The sequence below is a fragment of the Megalopta genalis genome, chromosome 6 (genome assembly GCF_051020955.1).
Source record: "Megalopta genalis isolate 19385.01 chromosome 6, iyMegGena1_principal, whole genome shotgun sequence".
NCBI classification, from domain to species: domain Eukaryota; kingdom Metazoa; phylum Arthropoda; class Insecta; order Hymenoptera; family Halictidae; genus Megalopta; species Megalopta genalis.
The window spans coordinates 20,789,236-20,808,802 of NC_135018.1; the positions used below are offsets into that span (position 1 = coordinate 20,789,236).

The window sequence follows — 19,567 nt, forward strand, 5'->3', positions numbered from 1 at the left end:
TTGATTTCGAACTTTGTTGCATTAAAATTCCAGAATCGTGTTAGTCTTCGATGTGCTTAACTCTGTAATTAAATGATTCTGGCAAAATATTATTAAGATATCGATACAAATTTTTATCCGTAAACAAATATTTGATATCAAACACGAAACGAATAGCACACTCTAACGTGAAAGGACCGCGCACGCGAAATCTGTGTCACCGTTTTGGGAATCAAAAAGGAAAATCGCTCCCGTCGCGCTAGATTAAACTGATTAACTGACCGGTGCGTGCCATCAAATGTTTCTCAACAACGAAAGATCACTGTTTTCATTTCGCCATCAAAGCTCACTATTTCTGACCCACTTTCCAATCATATTTACGTAACTGTTTCTATTTCATTTATAAACGTTAACATTCTATCCGCAAAGCGATGTAAAATCTATTTGAGCTCATAAGCTCTCTGTTTGTAAAACAACCAGTGTTAACATCCATCACCTATGGCATATTTAACACAGTCAAGTTTCAGTTGTCCTACCATTGGCTGGGACAGTTTTTCCTTGACCTATAGTAAACAAGAGAAATGTCATGAACGCTGCAAAAGTGAGAATGAAAAATGAGAGAAGAATTATTTATAACGGGGTTATAATTAAATCTAGGTCTGCTGAATTCAGATTCTTATCTCGATTGAAATAAAATGTGAATAAATGTTAACAATTTTTACATACAAATTCACAAAATGTTCGTTTTTATTATTACTATTGTCTGCATTATAAAATATTTGCTTTTTGCTCCGACTCTGTTGCACATACCTCTGTATATTGATTCAAAACACGAAATTATGAATAAAACAATGTTTGTGAGATTAATGTACGATAAAATAAAAATGTTATGTCAAGATAGTTTGTCGAATTATTTCGACGGAAAATTGGAAGACCTGGAATTATTCATAAAACTGAATCGATCAAATACACATGTATTGTAAAAACATATGAAGCATCGATTGAAGATGTGGTACAGAAGTTAGGTGAAATGTGGACCGTAAGTTCACGCGAGAGGCGCGTAACAGAATTTTTTGTATCAATTTGATGTCTCCTCCTACCACGTCCAACACGAAGGCATCTGCTTATAAATTCGGGAAAGCCTGACATGCACTCGAAATAGTCTAGGCCTCCACTGAGGACAAGATGCGTATTGAATTTCAAACTGGATCGTGTAATAGATTCACTAAATCTTCAATAGCTCGATCCATGTTGTGTGCTGTTAACGATACTTGTACTAATGCTTTGTCTTATGTTCTTCCGCGGCCTTATAAATGACAGAACACAAGGTACTGCCTGTGCTGATTCTGGTTCCACGTGACAGACGAACAGTTTTAGCTATTTTATCGGATTTATCGAATCATTTTCCAACTGTTAAGCTGTAGGCATTTTCACAAGGGAATGGTTTATCGTGTAATTTTATCGTGCAATCATTAACCAACCATCAAGTTGCAGACATGAAATCTTTGTCTATCGAAGGTATTTAAAATTAATTGTTGCACACTTACAGTGGCCCAGAAAGGTACACATGGATGAATTTCATTCAAGTTAGTTTTAGTGGTTCCTCAAGAATCACGTGGATGGTAATATTATTTAAAAAAATAAATGAGATGCATAGATCGAATACATTTCATTCGATCCATTTATTATAATATCGATTTTTAAGAAAGGAATAAAATTTAATAATTCGCTACCAAGGAAATTTTTATAATTCTTGTAATAGCAAAAATCTTAAATAAATGTTTTCAACCCGATTGAATGTTTAATTGCTGAACAATCATCCAACAATTTGAACGACGAAAAACACGTCGGTACAATGCAAATTCATATCTCAATGGCTTATTTTGAAGAAGATGAAATCATTGGAAAAGGTGTTTCGTTACTGACGAATAGGCTATTTTACGTATTCGTGACGAAAATGAATAGATCAAATTCAAAACGGGAGAAACGTTTGAAGAATTTCAAGATACTATTGACGAGACTTAATCGAGTGAAAATAGGAGAAAAGTGTTGATTAACTGGAAGTTGAAGATGATCTAGTAAGAAAATTTTCATAGAATTATATGGAGTTATTTTTGTACAGTGCGCGGTTTACGATTCGAGATTACCGGGCTTAATTTAATGCATCATTGGACAGCTGTTCCCTTACATTTTACGCGTACCTGGGGATAATTAACGAATATGCTTTGGAGTCGTAGCAACACCACCTGACAAACGTCCAAGCGTTTATATTAATGGCGGCTGAATCCGCGTAAGCCGTCCTAGCCCATTTGATCCATGAGACAGTTCAAAATCATATGACGAAGAATAGCGGCGCATTACAAGTGCGCATTAATTGCTACAGGAGTTTTATTTACGAACTTACGAGTGACTTTAATTGGTCGTAATATTCGCAGACAATTATCAACGGTGATTACGAAAATTTACGGTGCGCGAGGTCCCGGTGGTTGTATCACTAAAAGTGAAAAACGAAAGCACTATAAATCTTGGACGATGGTTGCGAATACGATAGCATAAAAATAATATAAGTGGTATAAGTTGTTTTATAGTATTAATTAATTTCGCAAATGCAAACGAGGATTTCTTAAAATATTGAAAATGTTTACCTTACTAAAATTGTATATACTGAGCAGGGAGGGGGTAATATGAACCAAACTTTTACTATATTTAAATAATCAAATTATTTCTTTGCAGTTTTAGGAGCTTCATAAATCTGATGATGCCGATACAACAACGTTAGTTCTGATATTTCAATAATACTTTTCATTCTGCTTTAAAATTGAATGGAATTTAAAAGTTCATTATTTGGAATCTAATATGTTGCATAAATATAACAAACTTTTATGTTAGTCAGTCTTTAATGCCGACATTAATAGAGCAAATGGATTTCTGGCTGTTCGTAGCATCAGCAGTTCGACCTATAAAGCTCCATATTTGCATAAACATCCGCGAGCTGGTTATTATTATAGAACGTTAAGGTTAATTCGTTGCGCAACGTTAGCTTCGAGTTTATAGGCATATACCAGATCTGCCTTACTGTTAACAATTTTCGAAAATTAATTACTTATTGCACCCGGGGTCGACTCTACAAATATGATAATGCTCCGATTCAACTATTACCAAAAGGTTATCTAAAAAGGTGATTACGGTTTCTATATTAACACGCAATGAAGAATTTAAAAAGACTCCCCTAAGATTTGCATCGTGAGATTTCTTGAAACAGTAATAGGTAACGCGTTATGGAAAAATTGGCAGCATTTAATTTCACTTCCCAGCAACATTTGGGGCATCGGATGATCTTAAACTTCACTCGAATTATCAAATTAGTATTTTAAACAATAGATGCAGACGTTTGGTCTGCTTAGACAATAGAAGCAGATCTTAATTTCAGATGACGGTGCTCGCTTGGAGGAAGCACAATAATACATAGTGCGATAGAAACGTGGCAGCACATCGCGTTAGAAATTATACCAAGCTTATAAAGTTTCTCCTAACTTTTCCGTGTTGAATCCACTATTGAAGATATGCCCGCACATTGTGAAATACTCGGGGTTCAGAATTATGCAAGGCTAAGCGCGCATTGGCACCTACGCTTGAGCACCTGTTTCAGCGGCCGACACTTTTCGGCAGTGTGTACACGGGTGACAGCTGTTTTATTAATTACTGTTCAACGAATTCCAACTTTCTCCAGGCTTCCTACTTATAACTAGACGGTGCATCTATACGCAAAATAAAAATGTTTAGTTCTAACAAAATTTTCAATTCAAGAAATCTGAATCTAATGATACCCGATTTTGGATACAGACGGCTTATAGTTTTTCAGATGTTTAATGTTAAAGTTGTTGGTAACAAAGCCGGAAAGATAAGCTGGATTTCGGGCCGTGGCATCGTGCGGCGGGGTGGGGAAGCGGGGATGTCAGAGAAGTGCTCACGAGTGATGGAGTGAAGAATAAGAACCAATGGGAAGACTCGCTCACTCTTGTTCCTAATATTCCCACTCTACTATTCTCACATAACTTGTGAATACATATTTCTCCGGACTGCCTGTCGCGACGCGACGAAACGGCTTATCTTTCTGGTTTTGTTACCAACAATTATAACATTAAATATCTCAAAAACTATAAGCCGTCTGCATCCAAAACCAGGTATCATCATTAGATTCGATTTTACGAGCTCCTACCACTGTGCAAAATCTCATCAAAAAGTGAGTGTCAGGCCTGGAGACCACTCCTTGTAAGATACAGAAATGAAATAAAACTGTATTTCTTCTTCTGATAATTTTAATAAAATCAAGAGAAGATAACAATGTTCTTAATGTTTCCTAACGTGTTTAAACCTTGGTATTTTATCTAGTTATTTTTATCATAAATAATTGATTTTATTATTATTGATATATTATTGTTTGTATTATTATTTTATTATTGTTATAAGTAGACTGTTACTTATAACAAGTGTTTTTTACGCAGTGGTCCCAAGAAGATGTTTGAACACGGGAGTTTCAACTTTCGAAAAATTGTTGATATTTAAACTGTTAGAATTCCGTGAAGATGTTCGATAACATGATGTTGATAAGTGGTAATTAGACTGCGGATTTGATACACTTTTCACAAAAATGACTAAGAATTTCAGAATATTTCTGAAATCTTATAATCAACTTAGACAATTTTTATTTTGCAGAAAAAACCACAGTCTAGTGATAACGTTGGAACGAAATCTATGGGAAACTTACCGTAAACGTGTAAAATCCACCTGGAACCGGTTGACCTCCGAATTTAATGTTGAGGGTATAGTCACCAGCATCTGCGACTGTGTAGTAAACGCTGACAGTGCCGTCTCCATTATCTTCGATGTCAATATCTACAACTTCACTGCAAAATGAACATGCAACATTTTTAGAAATAAAATTCACTCAATTTTAATTACTTCTAATAAAATTGATATTATATTTAAAAATTCAATGACACATTATAAATAATTATTGAATATTAGTGAAGATTAATTATTTGTATTATTTCATTAATAACTATATAAATTCATATTAAACTGAAAAATTGAATTAAAGATGTCAATTTTACTCTGTGGAAGGGTCAATTTTATTTCCAAAAAAAAAGGTACAGCAAGGTATAGTGCATGTTTGAGAGCTCAGTTTCGTTTCATAATTTATAGATGACACATAAAATATCAGAGAGTCTGGTAAGCGACACGGATCAAAGAGAATTAAGCAAATCGTATCTGGAAATCGTCAGATTGTTAAATTTAAATAAGTGTATTGCAGCCAACATCCTACGCAGGCATAAACGTGAAGACCGCATTCAATCGACCCTCCAAAACGAACGTCTTAAATTTCCTGATCCATGAAATCGGAGACAAATTGTTCGAAAAGTAAAACAAGATCTTAGATGAAATGCTACTGAATTAGCTTATGACGTATTTCTGGATGGGAACATTGCATTTAGTTATAGTGCGTCGAGTATTAAAAGACCGTAGATAAAATAGCGTGACAGTGCAATTGATTTGTGAAAAGTCGAGACAATCTGGGAAGGAAGATTAATTTACACTGTCCCCAACAAGCATTTTCACATTCAATTTCCGATCTTCGAAAAAGCCTGAACATATTTTGAAATCTAATGTCTCCACTTTCAGAATTCATAATTCATATAAAGCATATGGCATAATTCATAAATTCACAATCCACATCTTTTTCAAATACGTTTTCATAAAACACTGATACATTTTTTTAAGATTGATTTCACCTTTTTGAGTTCTAAAAGATGTACGATTTCGTTCTGATCGCATTATTGAGCTTTGAGTGAAAAGTACACTGTCAATTTTACGACAGTATAAGACCAAGCATGTTCTTTTTACACGACCGAATTTGTTTTTCATTTCTATTCCACAAAACAGCAAAAACATCGTACATCAAATTTTCAGAGATAAACTGAAAATTCACAGAATAAGCAATATCGTTAAAACGAATTCTAAATAATAGTTAAATTGATGCAGAACATAATTAAATGTCAAAATATAATGTGTATATATTGTAATTTATTAAAAAATTTGTATTATACTAATTATCAGTATCAAATTTGTATTATACTATTTTTATATATTATACTAAATATATATCATAATAATATTTTTCTTTTCAATGAAATTGCTTCGTTACCGTTTACGTCCCATATTTGTAAATTCACTACGATGTCACTCAAACGACACATTCATGATATACTGAAGGAAGTTTGTCGAACCAGCAGGTATTTAGAACGAATGTCTATTATTTGACCTTGTTTGTGTATTTATCAACCAATATGCCAATGTGCCAATATTTTCGTCAGGTCGAAATTTCACAATATTATGTATTCTTATTATCGGTTTATATGGCATATACTTGTGACTATGGACTTTGTGTTCAATTTATTGAATGAAACTAGAACTAGAGAGTTAAAAGTTATCATAGCGGATGGTATTGTTTTTTGCATTATTCTTCTCTATTTTGCATCCTAAATGTCTTGGTAAAATTTAGTTTGTTCGAATACATAATACAATAAAAATGAATTTTGTAAACTAGTCAAAACTTATTGTCACCCATATGTGACCCATATGTAATCGTTTATAAAGTTATTATTTTCGTTAGATTTTTCTTACTCTATGAATATTATAGTTCACTGCTGTATGTTCCTACAAATTAGAATTGGCATTGAATTTTGTATACATTGCAAGGATAATAGTTGGTTTATTCCGTAGAAGATTTTATCTATTAATTATAAATGACGATTGTAATTCTACGTAAACGAAAGGAAAATTTTCCACAAAAATTTAAATAAAGAAAAAATTCTGGAATATACGAACTACTTGAAAATACAAAGCGAGGTTTTATAGGAATCTGTTCCGACTTTCCACTTGTTTCTGCTACATCCCATCTAAATACCACGAATATTCGATTTTATTTTAAAAACTTTAGCACGGCCTCGACATTTATTTTGGATCCGTAAATTTATTGGTGTTGAGTCTGTTAATACGAGCTTTTATAACTACGGCTCAAGACACGACACTACGTTGACTATATTTATAGAATTCGTTCTTCCCATTGAATTTCTCGAATATATTTTTAGATTTACGTGATCTATGAAGAATAATGCGTCGAAAAAAGAAAACAAAGAAAAAGGACTATTTCTAAATATACTGAAAAGAAAGAATGTTCTGGAAACCATGTCTTAACAAACATTTCATATATAAAATGCATATACATTCTCTAACAACAAATTTGATCATGTGGAATCGCAACTTTCATTTTCACAACACTATTCTTTACGCTATTCTTTTTTAAAACGTTACTACACTGTTTAATCTAAATTTAAACATTTGACAAAGGTAATATTTACAAACCGATTTTATCTTTATTTGATAAGCTGCACTAAATCTCAAACGGACTTGCCAAACATAAAAAGCCTTTGTACACGCGATAAAAGTGTGCTCAAAAGTGCGCTTACCTTCCAGAGGTAGATTTTATTCTGCAGGTCACTGCACCACGACCCGCGTTCACGGTATCGATTGTAATACACTGCTCTTCGCCCTGTGTCAATGTACGTTGTATTCCCTCTTTTATTTTGCATTCTTCAGCTTTTCCGGTGGATACGCTTTGTATCATAATAGGACAGTCTGGGATCTCTACTCCCCCGTATCGGACCTTTATTTGGTATCGGCCGCAATCGTCGGGTAAATATCTAGCCCGGTATTTACCATCCCCAAGGTCTTGAATCTCAACTTTTCGAGGGACCTGATCTGGACCCTGAAAAGAAACATTGCAATGGCTCAAACACGATGCTCGTCCATTATTTTATCTAATTCCATATTAACCCTTCTATGATGTTCGGGTCTAGTGATCGAAACTGTGTTACGCTAACATAATTTGACGAATTACCACCTTATTCGGGGCAAATTTATTGAATTCAGCAAACAAAATTTTACTGTCTTTTATATTTTCATATTAATTATCATATTTTTCAAAGATATCTTTTCGGTCAGTTCTATGTGACCACAATGCGTCATTCGTGTACATTTTTAATAAACATCGTAGGATAGTTATAATAAAATACAGTCTTTTAAATATTTTTGGTATGTAACTAAACCTTTGGGCACTCTCTGTGCATTTTTGAAGCGTTCTAAGTCTTTCTCAAATAGACTAATTTTAATGCATTGCAGTATTAATTTTGTTCCACGATAATATTATTGGGTCATCCAGATATTAATTGGATAACCCATTATCGCACGGTATACGAAGACGGTCGTGACTTCATTAAAATTGTGTGTCTAAATGAAGAATATCTAACACACGAACGTTCTAAGTATACCAAGTATCGATTCAACTAAGGACCTGTACTACTCAGTTCTCTCTAATGAACACGTTCAATGAATAACGCAAGTAATTCATAAAATACGATGACAATAACTCTAACAACCTTGATCGATCACTTACCAAAACTTGAACTTCAAGGTCGCCGTAGCCAGCTTTCGAAGTATCCACAACGAAATCAATCGGAAAGGACGCGGTGCAAACGGGAGACACTCCAGGTCCAGATAGGACAACTTTGCTGGACTCCACGGTGGGTAGTATCTTTGGTTTGAAAGGGCTTCCTGGTATGTTCTTTCCATCGTAAGTCACGCCAACTTGCAAATTACTTCCGATAGGCGGTGGTTGGTAAGTGACTTCGTACAGACCGTCTCCGCGACTTTTGATCAATGGTTTCTGAACCTGTCCCTTGTCGGTCTTCAGCGTAATGTCCAACTGCGCCGGACTGCACTTGGACGTGTCGACCATAAACTTCGCCAGCACGCTCTCTCGCACAGCTTCCAATCCGGTTCCATAGGCGGTAACATTGTTCGCTTCTGCTTCGTTCACGACCAGAATTTGGAAGGGTGACCCCGGAATGTGTTGATCCGCGAATTTGATGGAGCACTCGTAGTCACCTGGTTCAGTCGGAATATATTCTACGCTGCACGAGCCGTCGTAATTGTCTTTGCATGTCATCTTCACCTCGGCGGTGCCTTCCATGGACAGAGCCAGACCGCTGTTACCGGCATCTGCAAGTAGGGGAAGGGTTAATTAGTTTTCTAGAATTTCTTTCTAACTAGACTACTGATTTTATGTATTGTGACGACCAGACTGTAATCTTTATGCAGAATAAAAATTTTCTTGGTCGATTGTATAAAACAGAGAGAGAGAGAGAGAGAGAGAGAGAGAGAGAGAGAGAAGTTAGATGAAAATGTATTTCTTTTAATGATATTAATAATAGCGATGCTATAGCATTTTTAAATTCTTCTTGCGTTCCGTTTATTAATTTTTGCTATAAATGCATAAAATCGGCAGTGTAGTGAAGACGTATTTGTGATATTGTGCGCTATGTTTGCAAATTGCTAATGCAAAGTTATATTGATACTGAACTGCATTATTGCAGTTATTTATAGTTTTACATTACAGTAGAACCTCAGTTATTCGAACTAATCAAGAAAAATTGTTGTAAAAATCGTTCAGTGTATTAACTTTTTGCCGACTCCCACAATTATTTACGGAATCTGTTTAAATAATAAAAGATTTGGGTATGAGAATTATTATTAGAATGATTAAACAGTGACAGAAATCTTTATTTGCTTTCTATTTCGTGCAATTGATTAAATAATCTAATTTTAAGGTAAATTGTTAGAAAAGAAATAAACTGTGTACGAGATTTCACAATAAATATTCATACAATAGAATGATTTTTTAGGAACTTGCCTTTCGTTTCTACAGTAAATGTGTTGGATTTATTGACGCATCCTTCTTTCAAGCCTGGTCCATACGCTTTGCACTTTCTAGGGTCGCTCATACGTTCAACGTTAACCGAGAACGGTGAGCCAGGAATGGGAATATTATCATAGAGTATATCAATGGTATGGCATCCTTCTTCAAATGGTACGTAGCACACGTAGTAGGTTCCATCTTCTCGTGGAGTGACCACGGCTTGGGTCTGATCGCCGCTTGGATACTTTATTACGTAGGAAACCTTTTCGCCGTCAGTTTCTGACTTGCTCGGAATTGCTCGTGTGTCTATCGTGAATTCTGCTGGCTGATTCACGTATACTCCTAGAATTAAACAGAAACGGAAGTTTCATTTTAAGCGGATTTGAAGTTTTCGGAAACTGTGTTAAGAATGTGTATAACAAAGAATATTGTATACTGTTTCTGTCGGTTAAGCATGAAGTTTCAGGTTCATTTGAAAAAACGGAATGTCAAAGAATTGTTAAAATAATAATATAATCTAATAATATACAAATAATTATATTATAAATGATATATCTACATATTAAATACATATTTTCCTCTGAATAAATATGAAATGCTCTCTGGTATGCAAAAATTTCATCTCTGCAGTGTAAATAAAGAATTAAATCAATCTCGATTCCATTTTAGCGAATCTCGTGATGTAGTACTTAAATTAAATATGATAGAACCTAGCAAAATTTCTGTCCGATTTGTATTGAAATTAACAAGAAGGAGGATGTCCCTTGTTTTTGAATGAGGAAAAGCTTCATGCTTGATCGGAGGTGAATGTATCAGATTTTAGGTGCGTCCTGTGTTCGGTATTCTACGTAAGTATTCAGAGACACATTGTTATGTTAACTCATTCAGTATCACACAGTAGTTCAAACAAAGCAAACAGTATCTTAGCATTTCACTAATAAATGACGAGTGAAATTTTATCTCAAGCATAACTGTATGTCTATTAAACTACAGTTACGATCATAACATTACTTTCAATATGAAAAATATTGTTATGTTAAATCTGTGGAATTCTACAAACTTTTTTGATGGGTTGAGAGATTATGTTCGTAGTAGAGCTGAGTTAGAGTGAAGACGTGTGCTTGGATGTATTACAACTAATAGTCTGCCTTACAACTTTTTCGTTGTTATTCTTTTGTTTGGAAATATTTCCAGTACAACTAAATGTGTTGGAAACAATAGAAAGATGAATTGGAAAACATATTTGTTTATGGGAATCATGATATTAGCCAGACCTGATGATCTTCAATATCGTCGCAAATATTTACGAGTGGCTCACAGTTAGTGTACATGTACGCCAATCACGTCAATGCGACGCCACAACCAATTTCATGACTGATAAATCATCGATCTTTTAACTTGCGTTGTAGTCTCTTGAAAAGCTGTAATACTCTACGTCAATCATAGCTAGATGATTACTAAACTTTTCAAGGCACATTAGAAAATCCATGTTTCATATTTAACAGTGCATTGAGAAACTAACAATAAGTGTATTCTTTTAAATTTTCGAAAACTTGCAACTTTCATAAACGTAAGCAATCTTTTATATGTTATTTTAAGTTGCAAAATAGACCTGTAAATTTTAGGATATCCTCATTTGAACAAATCGTATGCCACATTTTTATTACTTAGTAAAAAAATTGCGAGAAGTATCTATAAGTATTATAACATCGTTATTCGTAGAATCCAACTAATCGTATCTTAACATTAATTTCTCTGAAATCGTCTCAGATATCGGTGTTAAATTGTTCGGCGATTAGTCTGATGTAAAATGAAAGAGGTACAATATTCATTTACTTTAAAACATTCATGAAATATTCATTCGTAGATTTTCTACTTGCATGCAATAACAAGTCATTCGCCGTTTAAATGGTCGATAAAATATTTAAAATGCTACAAAAAAGATCTACAATTTAAACAAGAAATAATGGAAAAACCTATATTAAAAGTCAGAATAATTATTACAGAATAGCTTACAGATTTTAAGGAAATGATGATAAAATACGAAATATTAGTCAATATACTACTCTAATCGCGTTTAACAAAGTCTACGGGGTAATACGGTACATTCCGAAAAGGAAAGGTGATCACAATGAAATTAAAAATTACAGAATAATAACATTATACCTCTTCATCTAACAATAACGTAGAATCAACATTTTCTCTATTATCCTTTTTGTCAACTTCGCCTAATCTCCTCAAGTAATGATATACTCATTCACCATCATTGCATAAACTTTATAGAGCAGGACTCGGAATTAACCAGCACGCAACATGAGGATCGTGAGGGCTACGCCTCCTTGCTATCGTCACTGTTTCTATCGCATTTCCGAGAAACGGGAATTTTGAGACACCCTGTGTCCCTCATAGCCCTCGCGATTCTCATGTTGCGTGCTGGATAATTTCGAGCCCTGATATAGAGACTTCAAAGTGGGCGTGGTTAAGTTGCTCTAGAGGACTAGGACCAGGCCTGAACAACTGCTAGTTCACAAGCTCTAGCGTAGACTGCAGATCTTTATGCAAAATAAAACTTATTTTCATCAATTGCAACAAAGATGAATCGAATAAAAATTTCTTTCTTTCTTTAACAACTCCGATGACTTGAAAATAATACATAGATATCCTTAAACTCTTTTAATATCTTCATTATTTAAAATTTCATCCACCCATTTTTATTATAAATGCATAAAATCCACAGTCTACACATTACACAAAACACACTTTCATTGCATCCTCCTCGAAAAAGATATATATATATATATATATTAAAAGAGATGAAAGTTGTTTTTTAAAGAGTAAAAATTGTTGCTCCTTCACGCCACACGTAAAACAAAATGCACAATGGTTTTATTTTTTCGCTTGATTTTTAAAGCAAAACTAACACGTAAGGAACATCGTGTCCATGCAATTACGTGCACTTTAAGTAGATATCTCGACTGCATTGAACTATTCAGTATTATAAAAACCAGAGAAATTTCGTGAATATTACTCGTATTAAACTTATGGACAGTGCCAAAGTAATTTGCGAGATACCTACGGTGTAAACAACGTGCGTACTATGCTTCCGCGAGAAAAAGGCACAGCGCGTTTACATTCCTACTTCTGCTGCAGCCCGTTGTCCCTTCTACGTAATCTCCTTCTACATAATTCTACATTCAATCTAATCGCAGGCAGTGATCGGTTATTGACCGAAGATCATGTGACGAAGATCAACGGCGGGTCGTAGCATTGATCTTTGTCACCGTTTTCGGCCGCGATCGTCACCGACTTCGGCAGTAGTAATAGCCTATCAGTAATATATGATCACTGCCTGTGATCGTAACAGGAACAGCGACCTACAGCAGAAGTATGAATGTAAATACGTTGTGCCTTCTTCTCGCGGAAGTACGATACATCACAATAAAAGAATCGGACGGTACGTATAGTTCTAACTATTGTTGGATTTACGTAAAAATATAAATTTTTCAAATAATAAGCTTCTTTCACTACTTCGATGAACAAAATTAACTATCGCGACGCTATTCGAAATCTGATAAGTAAAGTAATTGATAGCAACACTTTTTCGAAACATAAATTCTGGTTGCATCTCTTTCGACGAGAAAAATATCATTTCATAAAAGGTCTTCGATAATACATCGAATGAAACATTACAACATGGTTCGACGAACTATTCCTCTTTTTACCGAGTTCTCCAATATACATCTCGCCCGATCCATCGATATTGCAACATCAGCACAACATCCAGAACCACTTGAAAATCGTCAAACAGAACCAAACATCACACAACGCATATAATAGTACCATGCGGTTGAATGCCGTTCCCGGTGACTTTGATCTTCGAAAGATCGGCGTCCTTAACGACAATGGCCTGAAACGGGGAGCCTGGTATGTGTTTCTCGTTGAACGTGATATTGATACCGTAATCGCCAATCTCAGTCGGCAGGTACGCAACTGAGCACGTCCCGTCACCATTGTCTCGGCAGTTAATGGCAGCTTCGCAAGGGCCCTCGACTGTCACGCCGAGACCACCTTGTCCAGCACCGCGTGTGTCAATCACGAACTCTGCGGGTTTGTTCATTATGCCGTGCGACAGTCCTTGCCCCGAGGCTCGGACTTTACCGGGGTCGGAGCCATGGACACAAGTCAACCGATACGGCTGATTCGATATCGACTCGCCACCGAAACTAATGCCCAGAAGGTACTCGCCGAGCTCGGTCGGCGTGAAGTTCACCAGGTAACCATCGTGGGTCGGCACTACGTGGGCCTTTATGCGATTTCCAGAAGGGGCTGTTATCGCCACTTGAAAGTCGGCCGCCATTCCTGCATCGTGAGTTATCACGTGGAACTGCTGCAAGCTGTTCACCGGCGCCGCTGCAGGTTTCAATGATCATGTGCTATATATATATATATATATTATGCACTTCCTAGTCTGGCTTCAGAACTGATAGAAACTTAACAAAAGCCTAGCTTATTGTTCTAACTATGTCTATGCAAGTTGGTCACGGGCAAATCGGTATGGGGACAATTTATCAGCTGGGATTTCAAATTCAAGATTGATAAGTGAGACTGCGGATTTTATGCATTCGTGGTAAAAATTGGTAGAGTGAAAATTTTATAATGTCTATAGGGTGTCCCAAAATGTTGGTTGCGGCTTCGTTAATAAGATATTAACATTAAATCTATCGTGCCGATAAGTATTTTAAAATTGTTGAAATTAATAAGGGTTTTTTGTAAGAAGTGATCAAATAAACTGATTAATTCGAGTACATATTGAAATAAAGATAACAAGATGGGTAAATAAATGCAATCTTGTAATACTTATTAAGCAACACGTGTCAGATATCTTCAATGATCGGTAGGTTTAGCGTTAATGAAATACAATGATGCTAATCGTACTCGTTCTTCAATTTATCCGTGTTTTTCGTTAATAACTTGTTAACGAAACCGCAACCAATATTTTCATCGAGGAAGGAAATACTTATATAATGTTACTAGTGTAACCGGAATTCTGAGACATCCTGTATATGTTACTTCGAACTCACTGATATTATTAAAGAAATAAACAAAATTCCATTTGACCCATGTTTGTTGCAATTAATGAAAATTTTTATTTTGCATAAAGATCCGCAGTCTAGTGATAAGTTTTGCTTTAGTTTGAAGCTGACATATGAGATTCAGAAGTTGTCCGCAAGATGTTAGAGACAATGCTTGCGAATTTTTCAACCCCTAATTCTAGAGATACTATCACGCTATACGAGCAAAGTCACTTAATATTTTCACCTAAAATATCTTCGATGTTTTTAATGATACAAACGTATGAGAGAAGAAATGTTTGTTTCAATGAGTTATCTTACTCTCAAGATCTTCGTCAATTAACGAGACACGTAGCATAAACTTTTGGGACGTTCACGTCTTGTTGTTACGTCGGATTTGCGTCAACTGACAGGAATGCTTTAAGACTGAGATAACAATTAGAAGTGCATATTTACGGTGGTTGAAATTCTGTCTTTTGGCACTTCTTTCTAAAAACCTATCGTTTGTTACCTTGACGCCAATGTTGGACATTTAGGATGACAGTTACACTAATTTTGCATTTTTCATTTCTAATAGTAAACACTGTTATGTTCATCGCTTTATGTAAATTTGCTGAATGCGAAAAATTATAGATTTTATGATAAAATGCCTGCTTGATTCGTAAAAATACTTATCATTCTACTGTTCAACAATATTAAATCAATGAATATAATTCTACTAACAAGGTGTTTGTTTCATTTGAAAACAAGGAAATATTTACTGAGGTAGTGATGTTATGAAAAAACATTTCAATGAAAGCCTTTCTGTATCTGCTGTAATGATTTGTCTGAAAATCACTTATAGACTAAAATATCTCTCATAGATATTGCACTGATTCGATATAAAACAGACATCCTGTATATATAAAAGAAGGAATTTTGCAAAGTATTTTACTTAAAAAATTCTCAACAAATTTCTTGCTCTTTACCTATCTAGCAAATATAAGTAATAAAGTATTTAATAAATATTCGTCCTTCTGCTTACCTATAGTTTTGAATTGAAAGATTTCTTATCAAAATGGTGATAATTAACTTTAAGAAAATCTAAAAATGTCTTGTTTTATATCTTCAGAAGAATGGATCATTAATTCAGATATTTAATAAATAATTTAGAACAGTGCAGGCGTATCATGTACTTACTTCGTGCAAGGCCATCAACTTTGATCTTCGAGACGTCCACGTTCGGTTGTACGTTAACTTTTATAGGACAGTAGGGTACATTCAGTCCACCGTAATTCAAAGTTACGAAATAATTTCCTGGTTGGGTAGGCGAATAATGGACAGCGTATATACCATCTTCTTTCTTCTTTATGGAGGTCATAACTTCTTTTCCTTCAGCGTTGACAATGCTCACGCGAAGATCACCCGGGCCGGCCTTTTGGCAGTCGACGTCGAAATGTATCATCGGGTTCAACTTGACTCCCTTCTCTAATCCAGGCCCGTAAGCCGACACCAGAGCAGGATTCAAAAGTGAATCTACCTTCATCCTGAATGGAGATTCATTGATTGCCACGCCACCATAATTTACCTAAACACAAGAATACACTAAAATAAATATAACTTATTATAATAATAATTCAAATTGAATGACTATGATATAACCAAGTTTTAAATATATAGTTGTTAATATTCTGCTAAAATTTCCTATTTTATTTTTATATTTAATTTATAATGTTTTAGGAAATTATGTAAATAGATTAACACAAGTTTTTCTATGTTCTTTTTTGCCTAACGAAAATTTCTAATAAAATGTTAACCTGAGGTAATACCATCCAAAAGTGTGATACACTAAAAAACAACATATATTCTGCAAGATGCCAAATTACTATTTCAGAGTCACTGCCCGTATTTGGCACGGTACGTCACTGTCCGCCTTCGTATCGACCTACCTCACGAGCGCCACTGTTGGCAGACCATCGTAGGTCAGTAAAAGCTTCAATTATTAATCACTTGAAAACGGAACCGAACCGCGACGTTATTACTCGCGACGATATTACTCTTATTCATCGCATGATTTCAGTCTATAAAATTAGCTTTAGCCAAAGATTCATGTTAATCGGATCAACTATCTCTATAATACAAATTTTTTAGGACAGTTATACGTATAAATTTCGAATCTAAAAGAAGAAGCAGGAGAAATTCCTGCAAGTCTGCTTTCCAAAATACTAAAACAGTAATTATAATTAGCCAACCATGATGATATGCTGTGTTTTAGACGTGGGAGTGTATTGGCACTTGATTTTCCCATCATGTGTGTCCTCCAACTGGACAGGTACGTTTTTCCCATTAACGTCTTGAACGATGACTTCCAAAGGTGCTTGGCCAGCTTGTTTCACGTCCACCGTGAAATTCGTTGGTTTATCGATAGGAATGGATTCGGATTGAACTCCTGGACCATATACTTTAACCTGTAAATGATATTCAATTAAGCTGTTATCGCGCCCGTTGGACGTCACATATCATGCGACGGTAAAAAGCAAACATACGAACCTTATCGGGCGCGAAACCAGATTTTGGCAAAATGTTGGCAACGTACGGCGAATTCGGTATATCTTCGTTCTCGCATAGTATGTGAATAGCGTATTGTCCCGGGGCAGTCGGTAGGTAATACACATCCGCAGTTTCGTCGCCATTATCGTAACACATAATCTTCGCTTTCGATGGACCTTCGATAGAGAAGCCAAGGCCACCGGTCTCACCATTTGTGATCACCGTAAATTTCGCTGGATAGTCGACCACTCCGCCATGAAGGCCAGGACCGAAAGTTCTGATAGCTGACTCTTTGTATGGTCCAACATTCACTTCAAAAGGCGATTTGAAAATGTCTCTTCCGCCATACGTTACCGTCACGATGTAACGACCCTCCTTCATAGGCGTGTAGTTGCATTTGTACGTTGTTGGATCGACTTTGGAAATGCTAGAAACATTTCATAATGTTTGTTAAATTACTTCTTATTCGTAATAACTTCCTTAATAACTTTCATTTTGATCAAATTCTGCATCGTTTATAATTAGACACAAAGACTTCTTCTTTTTTAATAGTATTAAGAAATTAAAAACAGTGTAACAAGATTCTTAAATACTTCTGATATTTACGTAGTTTTGTATCTCACAGAATTTTGCCATAAATACGTTAAAAATTAACACACATTCAGAGATGTTACTTTTAAAATGATGCTTCAGAAGTTACATCTTTTATATTCTAATACGTTGTTTTACAAGTTTTTAGGTAGATATCTTTTAAAAATGAATAGTTGCCATACAAAGCAGCAAATAGAATGGAATAATTTAGAAACTCTATTGTGTAGTTTGTGATTTATTGCAATAATTAAGAAATAGTAGTAGAAAAATATCTAGTTTTTAATCTTGTATAAAGATCATAACAGTCTGGTTATTATAAAAACAATGCAAATTATTTCTCGAAAAATAAATGTGAAACTACCACCTGCATTGGCAGATTACTTACTGCACAGGACAATTAACTCCTCCCGGAGCAATTACTTTGACTCCAGGCACTTCATCGCCCGCGTCGTTTGTAACAATAGTGAAATCTGCATTATCCTTAACGCGTATGCCGTTTGGTAGGATCCCTCGTCCATAAGCTCTGCACTTCTTACTGTCCACTGCTGGAGTTACATTAACGGGATAAGGACTTCCGGGTATGGGCTTCCCAGCAAAAGCTATATTCACTGTATTCAAACCAGATAAAGGAGGATTGTACTCGCACCTCCATACATCTGGCGATGGTCGGAGTAGTTTTACAGGTACAGTTGACAATGAACCCTGAAATTAATAATATTTGTTAGGTATTGCGTATACAATTAATTTTCATCATTTGTGCACGTAATATCTTGGATTTATCAAAATAGTAATTTTATTTTAAAAAATCTAATTTGCACTAAGGTCCAGTCATCATAAGACTGAGGGTCTTAATGTAAAATAAAAATTTTCCGCATTTACTGTAATGTACTAAAGCCAAGTTTTGTTACAGCTTTTAACCTATTTACATCATTAGCCTACATACACGCTTAATTTTTCTCTTTAATAATTTTTAATAATTCTCTTTTTAATCTTTTCTCTAAAAGAAAATAAGAGAATCTGTCAGTATGATAACTGCAAAGTAGATTTATAACATTGACCACTTCAAACAATGCTGTACGAAGCAATTAAGGATCAGACCAGTATGATTCATTCTTCTTTGTGATACAAACGGGTCAATTATTTTAGTAAATTAATGATAATATGTGGATACTCTTAAATTCTTTGAATTTTTCTACTGTTCTATATTTAACCTATTATTACAAAATATAGAACAGTAATTTACCTGAGGATCTTTTATCGCGACTTGTGGCACTCCGTGTCCAGCATTTTTCGTAAATATTTCGAAAAAGGTAGGCTTATTAGTTGTGACACCATCTGGTAATAAGCCAGGTCCACTAGCTGTCACTTTGGTAGGATCGCCTGACTGTGTTCCTACGTTTACAGTGTGAGGACTGTTGTCAACCTCTTTTCCATTAACAAATATCTTCACTTTATGCGGTCCTTGAGCTTTCGGAACATACGAAACAGAGTTTTTAAATTTTCCGTCTTTTTCGGGAATAGTTTCCACCTGTCAAAAGAAAAACATATCAGTATCAAAATCAGGATGTCTTCAGACCTC

General features: G+C 35.1%; 1 protein-coding gene across 4 annotated transcripts in view; it reads right to left on the bottom strand.

The window, feature by feature from the left end:
- The window catches only part of cher (filamin A protein cher), a 74,251-nt gene that overhangs the window by 26,542 nt on the left and 28,142 nt on the right, over positions 1-19,567 (bottom strand). For 2 of the 4 annotated variants that reach the window (XM_076522942.1, XM_076522943.1), the window contains 10 exons: positions 19,232-19,516; positions 18,374-18,690; positions 17,398-17,824; positions 17,100-17,315; positions 16,048-16,435; positions 13,637-14,206; positions 9,791-10,138; positions 8,495-9,099; positions 7,509-7,807; positions 4,748-4,886 (listed from right to left, as the gene is read on the bottom strand). In XM_076522942.1, the coding sequence (XP_076379057.1) occupies positions 4,748-4,886; positions 7,509-7,807; positions 8,495-9,099; positions 9,791-10,138; positions 13,637-14,206; positions 16,048-16,435; positions 17,100-17,315; positions 17,398-17,824; positions 18,374-18,690; positions 19,232-19,516 (3,594 nt within the window). The remainder of the gene's footprint in view (positions 1-4,747; positions 4,887-7,508; positions 7,808-8,494; positions 9,100-9,790; positions 10,139-13,636; positions 14,207-16,047; positions 16,436-17,099; positions 17,316-17,397; positions 17,825-18,373; positions 18,691-19,231; positions 19,517-19,567) is intronic. The other 2 variants (XM_076522944.1, XM_076522945.1) reach the window with 1 other exon arrangement.